Here is a 22,326-nt window from a genome sequence, read left to right on the forward strand (position 1 = left end):
GAAATGTGTGCTGGTAAAATTTTAACTTTTTTACATGCGCAGTTTGCGAGATGGGCAGTTTACCATTGTAGTTTGCATTTCTTATAGTGATAACTTTTAAAAAATATCGCTAACCAATCATATGTTGCCACCTATAGAACATGTTGAACACTACTAATATACAATAACAATACTCTACTAATAATTAATGAACTCTCCTACTCATTATATTTACATTTTTATAATACAAAATACATTGTTTAATGTTTATATATATAACATGTCATTAATGTGGCTAACTCCCTATCTGCAACTCATTAAAAGTTCAATTCACTCACGCGGTTTCGTTTGACTATACAATGTGCAGCATCTGCTAATGTACGTACGGTTACAAAAACCAAAACGCACGAGAACTAAAATTTCCAAACGCCAAGTGTATATAAGTTAATTAATTTGGGGGTCCATATATATATACATATAATGAAACATATAAATATAATTAATAATTCCATGTTGTATATTAGATATTATATGCGGTTCACTTCATTTAAAGAATCAGTCATGATTCATATCGATCGATCGGCAATCAAACTAGTTGGAGTTGGTTAATTATCTTATCCTCTTATGATCGTGTTAATTGTATAAATAATCGAAAGTATCAACTACTTGATAAGAAATATTGCCATTACTTAGTACACTTTTTTGTCTTTTGTTGACCTTAAAATAATGTGATCATATATGTTAATTAATGGTAAAGTGCTTCTTATCTAATCTAATAAAGTACATGTAGTAATGATAGTGGTGGATGATTCCGTAGTTGCATGGAGAGATTTTGAAGGGCTAGCTTTAATTTGGACGGTATTTCAAGACTTTTCATGTGGTATTGGTGATATTTTTATTAAAAGAAAATATATGAAGAAATGTATAGTAAAAGAATAAAAATGGAGTTCAAAAAGAAACAAAAAACAAAAATGTGTTGTTCCATTGCGACGTGATACACTCAAACTTAATAATATTCTTTACTGCGCGTTTGTTAAACTGTAACTGGAATCAGAATAATCAATAAGGAAAATAAATATTCCTTTTAAAATAAAAAATAATCGAAAACAATATTTTATTATGTTATTTACTAAATTGTACGGATTGAAAACCAAAATCATATTATTTCGTTTAGATAACTAAAAAAGTTAATCGGAATGATTTAATTTGACAAAATTACTATTGTTAGAATATGCAATTACTTTTTGTATATCGATTTTTTAAAGAGCATATTTGTCTTTTTTATTTTTAATTAATAAAACTAAAATTAAAATAAAATAAATTAAGAAAGAGAAAGGAATTCCCGATATAAATAGGGGGAATCTTTCTTTTATTTTCTTTCTAATTTGTTTGGAGCCCACTACTTTCTCCTTTTTTAAAATTTAGTAAATAATTTGTTTGGATACCATACCATTGATTCTCATTCCCTTTAAGTAAATATTAGGTCTTAAGTTATATATAGTATAATGGGGAGTGTTACCGTCAACCTCCTATTACAACTTTTTAGTCAATCTTTGTGTGCGAAAACACATGCTGATTTTTTTTCCAAATTTTTTATGGCGATGTTCGTTATGCTTACAACATCATCCTTGTAGATTTTTGAAAATTTTAAATAATTTATAGTACTAAAAATACGTTTGATAAAATTTATTGTTGTTTGTATAAAAAAAATTACCATTAGGGGGATTAGGGATATGCATGTGTTGTTTGTATAAAATTTATTTATTTTGATGTTAATTGTCTTTTTATGTGTTTAATTCACCGTAGTCCTAAATCATTATATTGTGCCCAATAATGGCAACATTTTACCTTGGGGTGTTTATTGGGCCATATTCAATATTTTTAGGCATATTTAGATCCAATACTATTATATATTGGATGTTAATAATTTTACCATCCGATCTGATGCAATTAATTTCAGTCATCCAATCGGTGCAATATCTATTTAATGTTAGATTGGATCGGTTCTATCCATTGAATGTATTTCATATTTTTATTGGTTTAATTTAAGTTTATCTAATATTTTAGACCTAGTATTTTTTGGATCGGATCGGATCAATCCAATATTTTAGATCATATATGTATTGGATTAGACTGGATTCATCCGATCTAAGAAAAAAAGAGTAAAATTTTAATATGAATTTTTATATATACATATATATTTTTACGTATAACAATATAAAATCTAATTACTCATGAAAAATAAATGAAAATACTAATTAGTTTGATTGGATGTTGGACATATTAGATTTTTAGACACCCCATCCACCGTTTGATCCAATTCAATTAGATATTTAAAAATAACATCCAATCCGACCCGATCACAATTAATTATCTAATGTTTGGCGATTGATTATAATTAATTCGGTCGGTTCTTATTGGATTGAATTGATTTATGACACATACTCACTACAAAAAACAACTACTTTTAATAATAACTTTTTAGTTACAACATAATTTTTTTGTGATTAAAAAAAATTATTTGTGACTAAAACATAATATATAGATATAATTGTCACTAACTTAGTTTTATTCACAATGAGTATTGTGACTAAAAACACATTTAGTCATAACAAATTGTGATTTTTGAAATTAATACATTTAACTACAAATCTTTTAATCACAACATAGAAAATGATGATTTCTAATTAATCACAACTTTTGTTGTGACTAAAAGTAAATTTTTTTTTATAGAGATTAGATATAAGCTTGATTTTTCTTGATTAAAATCTATATTTCTTAATTTCACATCTTAAAATTGTGAATATGTGATTATAACAAAAAGAAAATGTAAATTTTACGTACATATTTTGCTTTTTGTCTCAATTGTGGACATCTATATATAACTATAATCGGACACTATAGCACTAATATGTACTTCCCAAATGAAACTTCCTTTTTTCGTGTAGACCAAAAGTAGTGCTTAAAAAAATTAGAATAGTAATAAAAAGATCCATAAATGGTTTGTGACTTGTGTCCATATATGATATCAAAATCAATAAAAAACATGATTTTGAATAATGATTATCTATGCAATAATATACAAGAATAGATAAGGCTTAATAAGAGAATGGTGTGTGTATTGTTCTTTCACAATAGTCTCCTACCATGTAATGTAAAGCTTCAATTATTTCATATATAGTCAAACAGATTCACTATGCTGCTCATGATTTTATAGTATATACCACACAAATGCACATAATGCTCTTCTTGCAGGTGACGTAATTTCAAGGCCCAATATTGCAATTTCTGGAGGCACTTTGTCGTAGGATAGCATGATAGAGAGGAATAATAATAACATGGTCCAGTACCCTACATGTAATACATATGTACAGTATTTGTAATTATAATTAAAGACACTTTAATAAATTTTCAATAGAATTCGGTAAGCTGCAAACCAGAACTTTGGAAATATTTTTTCCACCATAAATGTTACATTAAAACATTTTCCTCTCCTTCTGTCACAATATTGTTTGGTGGATGTGGTCCATATCTCATGCAAGTGCAACTATACAGTGCTCTATGTTTATCTGTAAAATTCTCCTACTTTTACATATTTAATTATATGCGTATATATAAATATTTTCTTGAATTTATTTTTTGAAAGGGGGGAAAAATGTCTACTTTGCTCCACTACAAACTTTGAACTTGAAAATGATTTTAAATTTAGTAATAAGCTCTTTCTTTAACACCTCCAAGCAAATTGACAATGAGGGAGAGAATTGAAAATGGAGGACCGACCACCCCAGTGGACAATTTGACACACTGTCAATTACATTATAGATAAATTTCAAAATATAAATAAATAAATACATCTCAAAAGATCTTAGAGGCTAAATATAATTCCTCAGTCGAGACAACCACTAGCTATTTAATGAGCTGTGATGGGACTTATTTGTGTGTAACCTTTCTCAACTACACTCAAATAGTTAGGCAAAGAAGTCCTTCCCCTGCCCCATATATCCATGACCATGTGCACAATGCATTAATGAATATTGAACCTCTCTCAAAATAAAATCTTTAATTTCAAGAATGATTTGTGATGTGCTGCAAATGTAAATAGTGATATGGCCTTCCTTATTTAATTTGCTACGCGTACCATTTCTGTACTCTTTTATTTTGGGGTCCTACTCTGCACTCCTGCTTTGTAAGATAATCAATGCACATCTTTTATAGGCTGTGTTATTCATTGCCATGGATGATGGGTTTAGAATATTTGGACTCAAATTTAGAGATCCAAATACCAGCATCTTTGATACAGATTATAGTGTTAAGAGTCTCCTATTGCTGTGAATGTGATGGTGTGTGAATTTGTGAACTAGGATTCCAAAAAACACAAGAGCCAATTACATAAAGACATTTATTTTTTGTACAGAAAACGAGTCCTAAAACATATCAAGACTCTTATATTATGTAATTATACAAAGTTCATCAGCTTTTTCAACTCAAAGCTAATTGGTTTCCAGGTGGGGTGAGGAGGTAACAGTTTGCCAAAACTGCAAGCATAAAGCCCCCTTTCTTCAAAGCAAACATTATTCTTTGTTTGTTTTTACATGCATCCCTGGAAGGGTGATATATATTGATAATTCCCAATTAATCCAGAACGGGAAAAAAATGATAAATGGCTGATTTATAATTCCCTTGCCTTGTTTAACGCTTTCATGGCTTTGTGTTATCATTGATGTTTACCATAAGAACATTTTACAGACTAGAGGAATCCCAGCTAGCATCCACAGCCTTGATGATCTTGTCATGTAGAGTGGCTCCTGCACTAGCAATTATACCTCGATCAAGACCTTCAAGGTACGTGCCTTTTGAAAAATCCAGCAGCTGACCTCCAGCATCTGTTACCGTTCCACCGGCTTCTTGTATTATAAGAACACCAGCTGCATGATCCCATATCTTTTCCTTGTAGCCAGCTCTAGCAAATTTCATGAAAATCTCAGCATCTCCCCGAGCTATGGCTGCGTATTTCACCATGCTGTATACTCGTAAAGGCTGCTTCCTGCAGTCAGATGACAATCAAATTTTTAGCATAGTCTGAGTTTCAGTACGTTTTAATGTGTTGATTTTACAAGTGAAACACATGTTATGTTAACCACTACTTAGGTAGTTCTTTTTCTTCTTAAAAATATGACATTCATTGGCTGGATTCCAAAGACATAGCAAAATAATAGTAAAGGAAAGCTTATCCACCTTAGCCCCACACTGTGAGCTAGTCCAGCTGTGAATGAATGGCTTGAATTTGCTTTTTCAACTGGTTCACAGAAGGTTGCCATTGATGGATTGTCAATGGGGGAAACTCGTACTGGCCTCGCAGAGTTTGGCCAAACTAACTTTTTATTAACATGGACGAGAGGTTGCATCCAGGCCTTGCCACTTCCTTTCCTAGCATAAAGAACACAACCTTTATCCCATGATTCTGAAGTTGTTGGCGTCAACTTTGACACAATTCTATGATAGCGGTGATGATACGCAAGCCATTCTTTTCTCATGGGGTAGTTAGGACACCCAAGAACGCCAAGTACAACTTCCCCATCTTCAATGAGCGCTAAAGCTATAGCATATTGATCCCCTCGAACGAATCCCAATGTTCCATCAACAGGATCAAGAGCCCAAAATCTTCCCCTAGGTCCTCCATTTGAGTTGCATCGACTAATTGCTTCAAGAACCTCAGAAGACCCAAGGGGCATGTTAGGACCTTTAAGTCCAAAACGAGGACAATCAGCTAGAGACTTGTTCACAGTTGTCACTACAGCTTCTAATAGCCCAGCAGCACTAGCCTTGGAGAGACTTTGAACATCTTCTTCAGCAACAATGGACACATTTCTGCTTCCAAAGGCCTCAGAGAGTACCCAGCTCACTGTTGCTTGGACACTCCAATCTGTTAACATGGTGAAATTAACATACTAAGCAATTGTATTTGCAGACAGCTTTAACTAAATATATATTGACAACTTAAACTAATGGTGCCCAATCTTTTGAGAGTGAATTTAGAAAGGATTACAGAGACTTCTGAAACTCGGAGAAAGTTTGATCATTGGTTACCACTGCTTTGACATGTTATCCATGATAGCATCTAAGGCTTCTTTTAACAAGATATAACTAGTTTTACTCAATAAGTTTGCACTGCAGTTTATACAAGTAAATGCTAATAATCACAATGATAATGTGGCACTAGGAACATCATGTAAGATTGCACAACAGGAAGAAGATTACGGATTTTCAGCAAAAAACAGGGCAAAGTTGTATCCTATGCCATTAATTTAAATGATATTTATCTAAAAATTGCTTGAAAATGACTTAGAACTTGGAAGCAACTCTTTTATTGTATTAGCCTAATTATTATAACTATCATTAAGAGAGACGATCCAAATTAAATCAAATTTCAAATTACTCCTTTGCCCACATAATTAAATAACATATTTATTTTAATTTTTACCCTCTCCTTATTCTAACTTTTTAAAATGATATGACTTTTACACCTTCCCTAACACAGTCATTATAGTATTAGTAATGACTCATCATAGAAAAAAATTCCATCAAAGTTACTTCAATATAAAATTCATTTCGTCAAAAGTGTGACCAAATTCCAAGTTCCCAAATCAAAAGGGTACTCCTTTACTTTTTCTCTGTTTTATTTTTATCTTTATTTTCTCCCTCGAGGTTAACAAGTTCTCCATTGTAAAACAGAGATGGTTAAAATAAGAAAATAATCAAAGAGTGTTAAATCCTAAAACATAAGAAAATAAGAAAAGAAGATGATGCTGCATTTAATAATAGAAAATTGCACTTAGGGAGGGAAAGAAACCTAAAACCCTACGCGGCTACACCCAAAACACTAGGAATAATATTGCCCAGCTATAATCGCCATTGAAAAATAAATACCCAGTTTACATAATTATAAAAAAAAAATGGATGTAAAACAAGAAAACCCAAATCAAAATGAATGAGGAAAAGGGAGTGGAGTAAGTGACCTGCAACAGTGACAGGAGAATTGTCATCTTTGGATTGGATTTCATTGCTTGTCTTTGAGATTATACTATCCTGAACTCTCTGGCAAAGAGAACAAGCCATTTGAACAGCTCTAACAGCCAATTCCAATTCCTTTTCGTCACGAGGAGACTGCTCTTCTGCATCCAATAAGGATTCAGGGCTGACCCGGCTCTTCTCCTCCTGCTCCATTACCGAAAAACAAGAAGTTTGATTGAACTTAGACGAACACCCAATGAGGGTTTTCTTGCAAGGAAAAGAAGAAAGGAATAAGCTTGTCAAATGGCTGTGGTTGGGCACCAACTCGTTTCTGTGATTCCTTCTCCATGGACCCAACCCCAGCCTATGTGGGACTTTTATAGCCATACTTGAACAATTCAAAGGCATATCATCAATGAAAGCGAACAAAAATAAAAAATAAAAATACACATATATGTATGTGCAATACTCAAATAATGAAAAGGGTGTGAGAGTGAGAGATAGAGAGAGATCTTTCTTGTGTGTGATCCTCTTCGCCCGATAATTTGGATTATTGTGGGCTTGTGACGTTAAAGGAAGACAACGGGAGATTATTACAGATAATGACACAGGACGAGCTTAAACGTCAATGGCTAATCATTTTTGGGGTCTTTCTTTTATTCTTAAAACAAATAAAAAAAAAATGATTTCTTGAGAGAGAAGAGGAAAAAAGGCAAAAGAAAAGAAAGATTGAAATGCAATTCTGCTGAGAGATTTTATATAATATATATTTATTATTATTATTATTATTTTTACTTAACATATATTTATTTAATTAATTAATACGGGATTGGGATGGAATACATGCGAATGATGCGATGTTTTCAAATTTATTAATTCCAATACAATTACAGTACAGCCCACTTCTCTACTGTCAGTGTCACTATCTGAACTCATACTCAACCTTCCTACCTTCTTTTTTTTTTTTTTTCATATACTAAGTTCAAAATAAAATAAGGACTTTTTAACAAATGATTTCCATTCAACTTATTAGTTATCTTATAATTGGCATCAATTTATTTCTTAATAAAATCAATTAACAAAATTAGACACATAATTTGGATGCATTAGATTATAACCTCATCATCTTGTTACTTCTTAGTTTTTTCTTCCATCACATAACGCCTCTTTAGGATTTTTATTTTATTTTTTTTGCTGGAGAATTTTCTAATCTTTGCCGCCATTTACAATTTTTTTCTGCTCATTCTCTAGCCAGGCTGACCGACTTATTTTTGGATTAGGGCCAATTTTAAAGTATATGAAATCTAAAATAAAATTAAATTTTAAAATTCATATATAAATATGTTAATTATTATTTAATATTTTAGTTTAGAAGTAGGTGAGGAATTAATCTTTTGACCTCTTTGTTTAAAATCACTCTCTACTACTACACTAAACATTGTTATATTTTTTTTATTATTTAATATTTTATATTTTTCATCACAATTTCGAGGTCCTGAGCGTGCGGGCCCGTGGCGCATACCCGACTCACCTCACCTCATGTCAACCATGCTCTAGAAATGTTTTTTAATGGTCGTTTATCTCCTCTTCTTATTGCTTTTGCGGATCTTGGAGCTTGCTTACCAGTTTAATTTCCTTTCTATTTTGGTTCATAGTGGCCTTTGTGTGGTTGGATCCTACCGAATTTCTGGCTCAACGTTGTTTGTTAGAGATCGTTGCTTCCTGTTTGGGAAGGTTTAGATTTATTGGTGGTTTGATGGGGGTTCATGGTGGTAGAGGTGGCTTGTTTCTGTGCCGAGTTGTTAAGTTCATTGTTATTGAGTTGTTTGTATTTAATCAGGGATAGCGGTTTTCTAACTAACTCTTCTTCTTTGATTGGATAATTCTGCTCTGCTAGGGCAAATCTTTTCTTTGTCTTTCTTTGTTGTTTTGTGATTGGATCTTCAAGGACTAAAGGAGAATCAATGATCTGTTATTTGTCTGAAGGGAGTTCAAATCATGTTGCTGAAAGAATTTCAGCTACAAGGAAGCAAGGGGATCTTGTCTTCCGAAGTCTAAGTAATCTTAAATTGTTTTGTGATTTGATCGTGATCAAATCAGTAGGGTAATCCTTGTATGAATTGATGTTAGATTACTTTTGAGAAATTGTAATCAAAACTAGATATTGTATTCTGATTAATTTATTGTGAAGGTTATTACCCTGGTTCAAGTGAACCCAAGCAATAGTCGCCTGTAATGAGTTTTCAAGATCGAATGAAGCTTGTAAATTTGTGTGTTTTTCTCTTAGTTTCTTGCAATCTGAGATAAGAATAAGTGTTTAAAATCAATTAAGAAGAAATTGACACAGTTAGGTTTTACAAGTTCAAAGATGCAAGATTGGATGTAGGAAGTTTTGGGTCTTTGGTGGTGAGGTTTTGGAGATTAATTTTATTAGTTTTTGTGTTATATATTTTGTTATTATTCTGCGAGTAGTTTTATTTGTTCTTTTGTTTTATTTATGATTTTAATAAAAGTGTTGTTACGCCACTTTGTTAGTTTAACAAGTATTCTAAGAATTTTGGGGTGCCAAATTTGGGAGATTCTCAAATTTGAGAGCTTCATAATTGGTAGCTTATTAGACTTTTAGTTAAAATTGTCTTTTTTGTTATTATAAATAGTTTAGTTTATTTTTGATGATTTTGCTCTATGAGAGTTGTCTTGTAATAAATTTTATGGGGTTCCATCTCAAAACCAATTGACAGTGGAGTAGTCCATGTTCTTATATATGGTTCAATTCTCTACGATTTATTCTATGTGGGACAATGTCCACAATAATGAATGGAGAAATATAGAAGATGCATACGACCATATAAATTCTTAAGTTATACGCAAATTTTTTATTTTCATTTATAACTTTTTGGCTAAATAATTTAGACGGACATTATATTTCTTTTAATCCCTTATTTTGTTATGTTATTAATGCATATTGTTGTGTAACTGAGATTATTACATTGTTGAACAAACATTACAAACCTCACAACTAATCCAAATTAATTACACTCAATTTCAATTATTAAACAAAGATTTTCCAAGGCAGCCATAATATTTTTAGATTATCATTTCATTGGCATTATGTATATGGGTATGTATGATTTGGTTGAGTCATCATGAACTCATTAATACGTACGTAATGATAATGAATGCTTGTAGTATTAAGAAATATGACTGAGATAGATGACACTTTCGATCTAAAAATTTCGCTACTATTTCTTATCACTGTTTATATTATTATTGATCCTAAATATTAATAATATAGATGCTAAGCTTCTTAATTTTAAAATTTCTCTAATTCAGCACACAAACTCTTCTTCTCTGTCTTCTTCTTTCTTTCTTTCTTTCTTTATTTCCTTTTTCGTTATTCTCTCTTCATAGGCAAAATATATTATACAAACAGTCCATCCCAATAATAGCAATGAAACAATAAATTTAAATTATAAATTTAGTGTACCCTAAATTTTGATTAGTATGGAAGTACTGACAAATAAGTAGTGTTACGAAATTTGATTAATCCTTCAAGGAATATATGAAACATAAATATAAATCATGAGGAGAAAGAAGTACATTAATTTGACATTATGACAAATCACATAGTAATCTTTTTAAAGATTATCATACGGAGAACAGAGGGCTGTGATTTTTTGAGTCAGCATGAACTCATTTATATCTAATATATACGAAATCAAGTAAAAAAAGTAGTAGGCATTTGTCTTAATTCCTTTGCCTTAGAGTTGTTGGAACTTTGTATGAAATTATGTAAAAATAGAAAAGGGAAGTGTGTGAGTAGGAGTCCCAACACTACATTTAAAGTGTATATCTAGTGCAAGTTTGAGATATGGGTTTGGGCCCTAAGAGATACCCAGTTTTGTGCGCATGGGTGAGGACTCACACACTCGACCACCCCACACGCGTGCCGCCGACCGATCCGAGCCGGGTTGAATTGACGGGCGGGTAAGGTGTCACTTTATTTTTTTTAGATAAATTATTTAATTAAATAAAGATTTATTTTTTAACACGTGATCAGAAGTGATAAAACGCGATCAGTTAAAGACATAAAATCAGATCAAGTAAAAAATAAAAAATGATTAATATATATTTTCACTCACACTGTATTATATTATACAAGAATGACATATTGCTGAGATTAGTAGCTTGATTAAATCAATTGCATTTCATATCATATATTATAATATATATAACTATATCCTATAGGAAATGTGAAAACTGAGCTTGAGAAGACGCAAAGCGTGCTATCTCTACACTACTTCATTACCAATCATATCATATGTATTCCCACACAAATCAAGCAGTCCTTATTAATTATCTTAAACTCATTCATTCCAATGATGAGTACTTAGTTGATTATAAAGGCCAAACTTTTGACAAACATGATCAGGTTTTAAATCCTTCTAAAATATGTTATTGATCAAACCATTTGAAACAAATGTAACTGTCCATGATCACAATATACTATACTATGAGTCTATGAGATAATGAGACAGTGAATGTTTTCAATTTGAGACAATATACACATATAGCCTTCAAATCATTTTTTCAGTTATAAACATATAACAATATGCCAATTGCCAACAATACCCTTAAACCAAAATGTGGATGGCATATCAATTTGGCATATAGTAAACGCTTTCAATTGAAGACTCTAATAAAGGGATTAGATTCTATATGCTTCTCACTATCAAAGATCCCATCAACAATCTTATGTAATACATATTATAGATAACTATTGTATTTGGACTCATTAGGCTCTACACTTTACAAGAAAAAGCTATGGAATTATTAAACTCATTAAGCAATATAGCCAATCCAGATGAAAGATGATTTATTACATCAGCTTTTACTAGCATGACCTAATATTCTATAAATTAAATAAATTTGGTTGTTCCACCCAAAAAGAAAAAAATGTTTGGTTTATAATTCACCCGAACATAACTATTTGTACTGATCACAGGTATCGTTTGTCTTAATTACTTGTGTTTGAAAGAGCATAATTTTTAAAGTTATGTTACTAAAAATAATTTGTATAAGCTATATGTGGAGTTGATATAGATCTCGAGCGGTGTTATTTGGTATAATAGTATTTAACACTGAGGTTGGTTTGGTATACCATATTACATCGTATTGGATTGTATAGCATTATATTAAATTGTATTTCATGTAATATTTTTATGTAAAATTATATGTAATATTGACTTTTATGGACACCTAAATATATAATATTTTAGTATAAATTAAAATTTAATAATGTATTATATAAAAATATAATTTATAATCCAATTCAATATAATACAATACAATAATAATTCGTTAGTAATATTTTACAAAAGTTGTTACATTAATTTTTTTAGAGATTTAATATATTAATAGAAAATAAATTAAAATAAATTACAATTCAATTGTAAAAATAATACAAAGACTAAAATATATAAGAAACTGATTACATAAATATTACAACACATATATGTACAATATAAAAAAAATAGAAGAGATAAATTACACATATCATATACAAGATATATAATATAATATGAAATAAGATATTATATATATATACTCACTCAAAACCTTGAGTGTATATTAGTATAGATCACCATGACTTAAACAAGGTATTACACATTTATCCAAAAACTTGAATCTTCTATCTCTAAGCACTAAGGGAACTCTCATAGAAATAAGTTTGAGAACTATTAAGTCTTAGGGAGGATTTTTTAGCAATGTGTTTTTTTGATGAAAAAACTTAGTCTATCCTAATTAAGCACCAAAGATCTCTTTTTAGGGTTTTTGATATCATCACTATTTGAAATTCAAACTCATAATCTCTAATGGATGTTATGAACTCAATAAAGAGTTGTAATTCATGCACACACTATAACTCTTATATCATTAAGTATTTTAAATTAAGATGTATAATATATTTTCCACACTTAATATTGATGATAATTGCAAAAATTACCTATAATAACAAGTAACTTTCTTATATATTACAAAACGATGACAATTAATATAGATTGGTTTACATACTTTAGTAGTTTGTTAGAGTAATTTGCGGCATAACTTCCTTAAGTGGTCATGTTTTTGCAACTAACCCCCAATTTTAAAATTTTGGTGGTAAAACCTCCTAAACCGAAGTTCTGTTAGTACTTAGCCCTTTCCATCTATTTTTGGGTGTTAAGTGCCAGGTTGGAATGTCTACGTGTACACAGTGTACACGTGACACAATTTAATTAGTCCACGTAATAAATATGTAAAATTAAAATAAAAAATTAATTATTTTAAAAATAAAAATAAAAAAATAAATATTTTTTTTTCTTTAAAAATTAAAAAAATTATTTTTATATATTTTTTTTTCTTTTCTTTCTCTTTTCTTTCTTCTTCTTCTTCTATCCTCCGCCTCCTTCTAACCCTAGCCGACCCCCCCCCCCCCCAAAAAAAAATGAGCCCCATCAACAATGGATAACTAATGACGTGTCTATATGGTGGAACATATAGAGCGTTCTATATACTGAGAGTGCAATTCTAAGTTCTATGCGTGGATTCAACGAAAAATTAATAAGTCAGTGAATTTAGGTTAAAAATTCTTGATCTGTTTATTGGAAGCTCGGTTATATAGACCCATGGTCCCCCCACTAGTTGAGACAATATTACTTGTAAGACTCATTTAATTGATTTTGATTAATCAATTATAATTCTCAAATTAGACTATGTCTATTTGTGAATTTTTCACTAAGTAAGGGCAAAATTGTAAAAAAAGAGTTTTTAGGGCATATTTGTTAATTAAGATACTTTGTATGGTTCAATTAATAAATATGATAAATGATAATATTATTTAATAATTATTTATAGTTATTAAATAGTTAGAATTGACATTTAAATGGTTGAATTTAAAAATTGGCATTTTTGAGAAAGTAAGATGTAGAATTGATAAAACTGCAAAATTTACAAAAGTGAGGCCCAAATCCATAAAGCCATGGCCGGCCACTTTTATAGGAAATATCATCTGATATTTTCATTATTTTAATGCCAAATAATTCAAGCCTAACCCTATGTGGTATGCTATAAATAGATAGTGAAGGCTTCAGGAAATATACACTTTCACATCTTGTTTCCTACAGAGAAAAACTTGAGCCTTCTCTCTCTATACCTAGCCACCACCTTCTTCTCTTTCTTTCTTCTTCATTCTAAATTTCGAACCTCTTAGTGATAGAGTAGTGCCCACACACAGCAAGTGATACCTCAATCATAGTGAGGAAGATCCTGAAGAAAGACATTCAACAAGAAGGAGATTCAACACTAAACAAAGGAGAGAAAAAGATCAAGGTTCATATCTTAATAATACTCTGCGACAGAAAGGATACAAGTGTTAGAGATCTGTACGGAAGGAGACATATTATTTCGCTGTACCCAATGTAAGGTTTCTCATACTTTATATGTGTTTAATTTATAATCGTTTTAGAAGTTCATATTTAGGGTGTTAATCAACATACTTGTGAGTAGATTTAAATATTGGTAAAAATAATTTCCAATATGTTATACATATATAATCTATATATAATATCATTTATAAATAATATAATAAAATTATATGAAATATAATACTTAATTATAATAATAGTAATATGAAATTCTTTGAAAGTGTTAGTTTTTTTTTTGAGACAATAATTAGAAAGTGTTAGTTCTTTTTAGCATATTTATATATGTGAAAAAAAAATTGATATAGCGTAGTGTAGTGGGTCATGGAGTGCTATTGCAGCAGCCCACCCAAATCCACAACAATGGTCCGGCCCAATAAGAGTAAAGACTTTTTTTTTCTCACATGGGTAATTCGGCCCAAACACAATAGCAGCCCAACTAATGAAACTCTAAATGCTATAACCATAATATAAATGGAAATTTACAAAAAAAAAAAAAAATAATGTAATTTGGCTTAATTTTTACATAAATACTGTCGCACGGAAAATTTTTCAAAAATACTGTGTTTTTATGAAACACTAGTAAAACACAAAGCAGAACAACTCAAAATAACAATAGAACAACTACAAAATACCAGTGAAAACTTAACACAGTATACTACAGTATGAAACTTATAAAAAAATACAATAAAAAAGTAAAAAATACTGCCGAACAGTATTTTTATAAAAAATTAGCAAAAGTTAGTATACCATATAAATTTCCCTAATATAAAAATATATTTTCTAACCCTAAAGCTTATTAACGGCAGCCACTATCTCTACTCAAAAATTCAATTTTTTTTTTCAAACTTCTCTTCTTCTTGCTACAGCTGAAACAATGGTGATGATGTCTTCTAGGGTTTCAAAATTTAGGGTAGGGTTCTAAGATTTTTCTGGCTCTTCTCTACTTGCTTTACCCGAAACACTAACCCCAGAAAAATAAGTCTTGGTCAAAACACACTAAACCCGAACAGAAACCAACCCAGAAAATAAATCTCACTAAGACAAAAAAAAAAAAAAAAGCTTTATCAAAAATACAGAGATTAAGATTAGAAATGGTTAAGATGAAGACACCATTTCGATCTCGGAGTTCATCAACAACAGGTTACAAAAGTTTTGATCTTTATTTCACATTCGTAGTACAGCAGTCCAATAAATCATCTCATTATTATTAATTAATTTTATTTTACTATATATTTTTTTTAAGGTACACAGCAATCCAATAAATCATTTCTGTTTCAGGTATTTACATAAATAAAATTCTATTTATCCAATTAATGTGGTGTTTTTTTTTTCATTGTTTTCAATATGTAGCTATAGCATTTTATATTTTTCTCATTTCTTTTCGTCTAGAGTATAACTTGTTTTAATAATGGTTTTTTCTTTTTTTTTTGCCTTCTTAATTTTGACCTTCTTACTACTACTAGGATTATTACTATTACTATCACTACCTAGTAATCATTCATACACGTTTTCCTTTGCTCTCTTTTTTACTTTCTTATAGTTTTGACTTTCTTTTTCTTTCTTTATGCATTGTGTGGAAACAATTCCATAAGTTTTAGGTCAAATAATGTTATTTTTCTATTTGGGATAGTCACTTTAGATAATATTTCATATTGATTGATTTGATTTGTTTACAATGTGAAATGTTTATCTGAAAAGAAAAAAAAGTAAATTAGTAGTGTGTTGTTCGCTATGTAAATAGTGTAGATTTAGGCTATTTCGATCCTTTTAATTCATGATTGTGTATTCACTGCATGATAAAAACGGTTCGTAAGATAGTATGTTCATGTTCTTTACTCTAATATAAAATGATGCTTAACAATCACTATTAACTGATGCTTGTTTTGTTTAATATAATTATAATACAATAGCATTTGTCAATAAAATACAATAATATTAATTATATTAAAATATTTTAATTAAACAAAATAAAATTTCTTTTCTATCATTCAAATAATCAAATTAGAGAAATGACAACTCATTTCAGTTAAGTGAATGCTGAAAACTGAATTGCCAAATCATCTTTCTTTGCTGCATAGTCATAAAGTAAGTGTTTAAGAGAGCTATAAAATCATAAATATCATTTCAAAAGACTGAATGCTGAAGTTGATGCTTAGACTCGGAAGAAAGAAGAAAGAATTAAGAAGCACAAAGCTCATAGATAAACTAATAGGCCATAAAATTCTTGCATAACCGTAAGACACTTTAGGTGAGACCTTCCAGTAAATTTCTCAAAAAAATTTCAAATAATTTATAGTATCGAAAACATAACTTAAGATCGATTTTTGATATCGTAAGCTATTCGAAATTTTAAAAAAATTTATAAGTATGAAATTGTAACTAACTATAATGAATACCACAATCAAAATATTTTTGAAAATGTTTTCAAGCACAACAATTGGTTAAGAAGTTCTAACAGATTTTAGGGTCTTAATTTATTGGACAAAGGCTGCCTGCAAACGAAGGCCTAGGTGGTCAGCGACAGCGTCCATTGCCGGATCTCCATCCCGTACTCCGCTGTGGTCTTAAAGCCCTGTACTCCTCCAATCCTTTAATCGTTTCAAGAAGCACAAATGTTGGGCATTTCTTATGGAGAGCTCTTCCTATTGATTGGAGCCACCGCTGCACTTGTTGGTAAGGTAACCTTTCTTTCTATCGTTTTTCCTAACTTTAAAAGACCAAAGCTGAATTGGGTTTGTGTTTATTTTTTGTTTTACGGCCAAAGGATCTTCCAATTATAGCCAGAACTCTTGGGAGATTTGCGGGTCGTTCAATTGGATATGTACAATTGGTTCTTGGGCAATTTGAAAATGTCATGCACCAGTCCCAAGCTCGCCAGGTACCAATGGCATGAAGAAATTTCATGATTGGATAGTGGTAATTTTTGTTATGAAATTAGAGATGTGTTTGAGTTTGAATTTTTCTTATATTTTGATTTTGTTTAGGTTCACGAAGAGCTTCAAGAAACAATGTCTCAACTTGAGGCGATTCGCCATGAAATTCGAAGCATATCTTTCATGAATCCTAGTCCTTTGACTAGGAATTTGATGGACAGTGCACTTAATCCCAATAATCATGTTAATGCTGGTAAATTTTTAAGTCTTCAAAGAAAAATATGAATCATTGTTTGTTTTTCACTATATTCTTAAGAATAACCAATGTTTATCTACTTCATATTTATAGGTGAGAATTTGGTTGGGAAGAGTGTGGAAGAGCAGAAGCCAAAAGTGAAGATCTTGAAAATTTTGTCCCTTATGGTTTTGTGGCTTCTTAATACTGCATAGAGTATTCAGATTCTCATATTTCATTTTATCAGGATAATAGTTTCAAAACCTCATCTTCAGTCGATTTGCATTCTCAAGCAACTTCCTTTGCAAAATTGGCCAAATCTGAAGTTGTTCAGAACATTTCTCTAAAAGGGAATTTAGAGAAAGTGAAGTTTGATTATGAGGTCGGTGTTTTTGTAATTTTGCCTGTTTCGGCTGAGTCTGGTGGATTGCTTCCAAATCGAAAGGGTAAATTTCTTTTGCTGACTAATAAGCTTAAATTTTATTGTTATCATCTTTGTTCTTGTGGTTTCAATTTTAGCAGAGTCCTTTTGCCTTTTTAAGGAATTTAAAGTCTTTAAGCCTTTATTATTTAACAGAAATTCTTTAACGTTTTTGCACCACTTGTTTTGTTAAGTGTAAATTTCAACTTTTGTATGGAGAAGGATACTTTGAAATTTCTATAGTATTTATTTCCTCCAATACCTGCTCTAGCCTCATTTAGTTAGAAATACATTTTGGTTTTTGTTTTGAAACAATGACATTGTTTTCATATGCTTGCTTTTGTTTTTATTGAAGAAATTTCTCATTTAGTTATAGTTTGTCTACCTTTTCTGCTTCTACTTTTAGCTCTTTTTAGAGTTATTCAACCAACAAAATTTAAAAGCATAAATAAATAGTTAAATTTAGTATAAAGTACACACATAAATTCATTTCATCTTGTATTTATCTTAATTAAATTTTGTAATGCTGTAAATTTGTTGATTCTTATACATGCATGTTAATTAAGTTGGTGAATGTGAATTCAGAGAATAATATAAAAGGATCAGACATTATGTTGGAAGCAGAAGTTGAAGTAGAAGTTGCTCATCATGCCAAAGACTTCTTTTCCCAGCCACAAAATCAACTGCCCTAAATTCAATCAGAAAGCAACATGTTTTATTATGACTAAAAGTGAAGTTTTTTGTAGTGAGCATAAGCAACATAGCAATAAAAAATAGATGGATAATTCATCATTATAATTATTAATAATCTTTAATCGGACCATCCCTTTAATTATGTATGGACATTGTAGATGTAAATGTAGACCCCATACTTTCCTATATATATTATAATTATGACTTTATACTATAGCCAAAATGACCATAATACTCCTCTTATACCTAATCAACCAACATGGACAAAATGAAATTTAACTATAATAAATAACAGCAAGGTTAAAACGGTGAAGAGACTGCTAAGTACAAACTGAAGCCTATATAAGAAACCTTTGTCAAATGCGCTCTCATCACAAAATCAAGTATATATATATATTTTTAAGTGTTGAGGTTGAGATCATTAATTACTTACTAGAAGAAGAAGAGACCATGGAAAGTTACACAAGGAGCAGAACCATAACGATCAGCGGTAGAAACTTGTCGTCGAGAATTCCTAGTCGTCCGATCCCAAAGAGAGGGCAAGTAAAGATGGGGATAGTTGTCGCCTGTCGGATTAGCTCACTCTGTAGCTTCAGTTTTCTCTCCTGGCCGTCGATGACGAGATTCTGATTATATATATATATGGGGTTCAGGAGTTGTTTCTGTGCAAATTACGTACTCTCTTTTTTCTTTTTCTTTTCTTAAATCATGTATGAGATCGACGCTCCCATGTACAGTGGTCTTTGCGGTATATATTAATGGAGTTTATTATATATATAATTCCTTGTTTATTCTCATTATTAGTTAAACTTTTCGCCTCCAATTTAGTTTTGTGTTTCTACATATACATGGATATTTACATGAAATAATCGTACAATATATTGGTAAAAATCTGAACAATTAAGAAAAATTAGAATTTTCATTAGAAGTTATGAATGTTAATAAAGCAACTCCAGTGTTTTTTTTTTTTTTTAAAGTAAATTATAACTAAAATGATTGAAAAGATATTTTAAGAGTCATTCTTATTTTTGTCTATTTCATTCTAACTTCTTATGCTAGCTAAGTTATTTTAATAATTTTATTACCAATTAATTTCTTTTTTGTTCGTTTCATACCAAAAAATTTAATAATTTTTTTTTGAGAAATAAGAATCAATACATTAAATCCCAACAATTACATCACCAATTAGAATTTCCCAATTTCGTATACCAATCCCCTTTACACCCACAAACTTGTTGATTATTTATTCCATATACCCTGTTACAAATCAAATCTATCCGTATATTATCTACATCTAATGTTTTCCATGGAAGTTAATAATAATAATAATAATAAATAATAAATGACGTATCAATGTGGGGCTGTAGCCCCATTAACAAAAATATTGTCTTTCAAAAAATTAAATGTAATTTTTTTAATTTAATAATTGTAGACCAAAATAATAAAAAAGCCTTCACAAAATTAAATAAATCTAGAAAAGTGATTATAATATAAGTATAAATATTTTTTAATGATAAATAAGCCCCCACTAAATAAAAATTCTGGGTCCGTCACAATAAAATGTGATTTTTATAACTATTAATACCTTTAACCACAGATTTTTTAATCACAAGATGATTTACAATTAATTATAACTTTTTAACTTTTAGTCACAAGTTTTATTATAATTAAAAGTAAAAAAATTTATAATGATGTTATCTAATGTAATAATGAACTTTTTAATTTTTGAAATATTTTATAAATAAGTACTCAAAATTTTTAGTTTATAATTTTTGTGGCATAAGTAGGTAAAATTAATAATTTTTTATCAAGCTTTATTAGTACAAATTTTATTGTCTTAAATGAAAATATTATTTTGAATTCTTCTTTACTCTATCCTTTAAAATACCTCACCAAAACACTATTTGCTTTATTTTACCTCACACATTTATATTACATCATGCATCAGTTTTTTTTTTATATTTTTTCTATATCATTTAAATATTATTAATTAAAACAAAAAGTACATATGAAAATGAGTAAAAAAAAATAATAAAAAATTAATTAATTGAGTGAAAGAGAGAAAGAAAAAATATAAAATATATGTTTTACCTCTTCACTATTCATGAGCTAAATTTAGAGAAATTTTCTTTGGAGTTTGGGATGAGGTATAATAGCTAAGGGTTTAAAGTATTTGTTAGAGCTCAATTTTAAGCTTTTAATTATATTTTTTAACTTTTAGCTATTATAACTCATTTGTTGTGAGTGTTGTTATCGGATTAATAAAAAAAATTCATTAATAACTTTATATCTGTTATATACTCAAAATTACTTGCAGGTAGTTATACCGCAACTAACTATACCTTCGATTTTCTACAATATGCCTATATATTTGGAAATTAACAAAAAGACGAAAATCGAAGAAAAAGCTTAAAATACATGAAATGGACTAATCTAATAATAGGTCATGAATTTTGGGGGCAGTGACTTTTTTTTTTTTTTTGAGAGAGTGATGATCTAAATCACACTATTATAATCGTCGGTGCAGAAGAATTTCTTGTCAACAAGCTAATTGTTTAGCCAAGGATATACAGAGTCAGAATATGAGTCACTACAAACAAAACGACTTATATCCAATCAAAGTCTAGCCAAAGATATACAGTGACTTATTTAAATCATATTCCAATTGTAGATTTTCTATTTGAAAAAAATCATATTCCAATCAGAGGCTGCTAGCATGGCCGCCGGCCCCATTAATAATTAATAAGATAGTATCCAACATTTTAAGAGACAGAAATTCAAAATTTAATATTTTTCTAAACAAAATCTTAAAATATAATCTAACCAATATTTCTTCCTAGATATTTTGGTGGATACATCATACATGAACCAAGGGCCATTATGTTCTGTCTCCCAAGATTCATTGTCTTGATGGTTACCCTTTGTCTCAGCAAACAAATTAATAAAAAAATAATCTAGTTTCAAATTATTAAATTAGTTATAATACCACTGACAATAATGTAGTCTGAATATATTCTCATCTCTATGTACTACACTTTCTTAATTTATCAAAGTTGTCTCTCTTCTTGTCATATATGAAAGATACATTATTAATTTTTAATTGAACATTTATCAATTAAGTTCTACATAAGTACTTTATATGGTTGTCTCCAACAAAAAAGGTACATATTCACATTTTAATTTTTTTCAAGCAGTATATTTTCCTTTTTATAAAAAATCAATTTTATTATTATTATTTGGAATTAATCTTAATAATTTAATATATTATAAAAGTTAAAGATAGATTGGATATATATTACGTGATTTAAAACATATGGCTACACAACCAAGTGTACCTTTAATTTAACCAAAAAAAATAATCGTGAATCATAAAAAGTAAAGCAGGTATGAGTGCGGACCCTTTTTTAAAAGCAAGGGAATAATAAATAGAAAATCTAGTTAAAAAATATATTTTATTTAGAATAATAAAGACTTTTTTAGGCCACTTTAATTTTTAATTTGGTTAGTTACCTAGTGCTAATTAATCTGGGACACCACCCCATAAGATATATATGACTATGACCGTAAGCTTATCTAGTGAAGTCTTGTATTTTTTTTTTTTATATATATGTAATCTTTGTTACATGCATGTATTGTATAATATAAGCT

The 22,326-nt window shown here is 29.7% G+C and overlaps 2 protein-coding genes across 2 annotated transcripts; one reads left to right on the forward strand and one right to left on the reverse strand.

Moving 5' to 3' along the window:
* Positions 1-4,377: 4,377 nt before the first annotated feature.
* Positions 4,378-7,750, reverse strand: LOC115706862 (PAP-specific phosphatase HAL2-like). The gene is made up of 3 exons (XM_030634621.2): positions 6,996-7,750; positions 5,215-5,902; positions 4,378-5,023 (listed from the first exon to the last, which is right to left on the reverse strand). The coding sequence occupies exons 1-3, from the start codon at positions 7,396-7,398 to the stop codon at positions 4,720-4,722; spliced, it is 1,395 nt and encodes a 464-aa protein (XP_030490481.2). The 5' UTR covers positions 7,399-7,750; the 3' UTR covers positions 4,378-4,719.
* Positions 7,751-15,270: 7,520 nt separating this feature from the next.
* Positions 15,271-19,478, forward strand: LOC133028948 (uncharacterized). Its single transcript, XM_061108344.1, has 8 exons — positions 15,271-15,596; positions 15,700-15,734; positions 16,944-17,134; positions 17,221-17,334; positions 17,441-17,582; positions 17,679-17,726; positions 17,810-18,010; positions 18,571-19,478. The coding sequence occupies exons 3-8, from the start codon at positions 17,069-17,071 to the stop codon at positions 18,675-18,677; spliced, it is 678 nt and encodes a 225-aa protein (XP_060964327.1). The 5' UTR covers positions 15,271-15,596; positions 15,700-15,734; positions 16,944-17,068; the 3' UTR covers positions 18,678-19,478.
* Positions 19,479-22,326: the final 2,848 nt, after the last annotated feature.

The sequence above is a fragment of the Cannabis sativa genome, chromosome 1, assembly GCF_029168945.1.
Source record: "Cannabis sativa cultivar Pink pepper isolate KNU-18-1 chromosome 1, ASM2916894v1, whole genome shotgun sequence".
NCBI classification, from domain to species: Eukaryota; Viridiplantae; Streptophyta; class Magnoliopsida; order Rosales; family Cannabaceae; genus Cannabis; species Cannabis sativa.

What these genes read in the sequence shown, in the direction of transcription:
- LOC115706862 (XM_030634621.2), bottom strand. Translation starts at nt 7,398, where the DNA reads ATGCCTTTGAATTGTTCAAGTATGGCTATAAAAGTCCCACATAGGCTG. An exon ending in TTCTCCTGTCACTGTTGCAG is followed by an intron (nt 5,903 to 6,995) that starts GTCACTTACTCC and finishes CCATGTTAACAG; the next exon opens with ATTGGAGTGTCCAAGCAACA. An exon ending in GCTCACAGTGTGGGGCTAAG is followed by an intron (nt 5,024 to 5,214) that starts GTGGATAAGCTT and finishes ATCTGACTGCAG; the next exon opens with GAAGCAGCCTTTACGAGTAT.
- LOC133028948 (XM_061108344.1), top strand. Translation starts at nt 17,069, where the DNA reads ATGTTGGGCATTTCTTATGGAGAGCTCTTCCTATTGATTGGAGCCACC. An exon ending in CCGCTGCACTTGTTGGTAAG is followed by an intron (nt 17,135 to 17,220) that starts GTAACCTTTCTT and finishes TTACGGCCAAAG; the next exon opens with GATCTTCCAATTATAGCCAG. An exon ending in ACCAGTCCCAAGCTCGCCAG is followed by an intron (nt 17,335 to 17,440) that starts GTACCAATGGCA and finishes GATTTTGTTTAG; the next exon opens with GTTCACGAAGAGCTTCAAGA.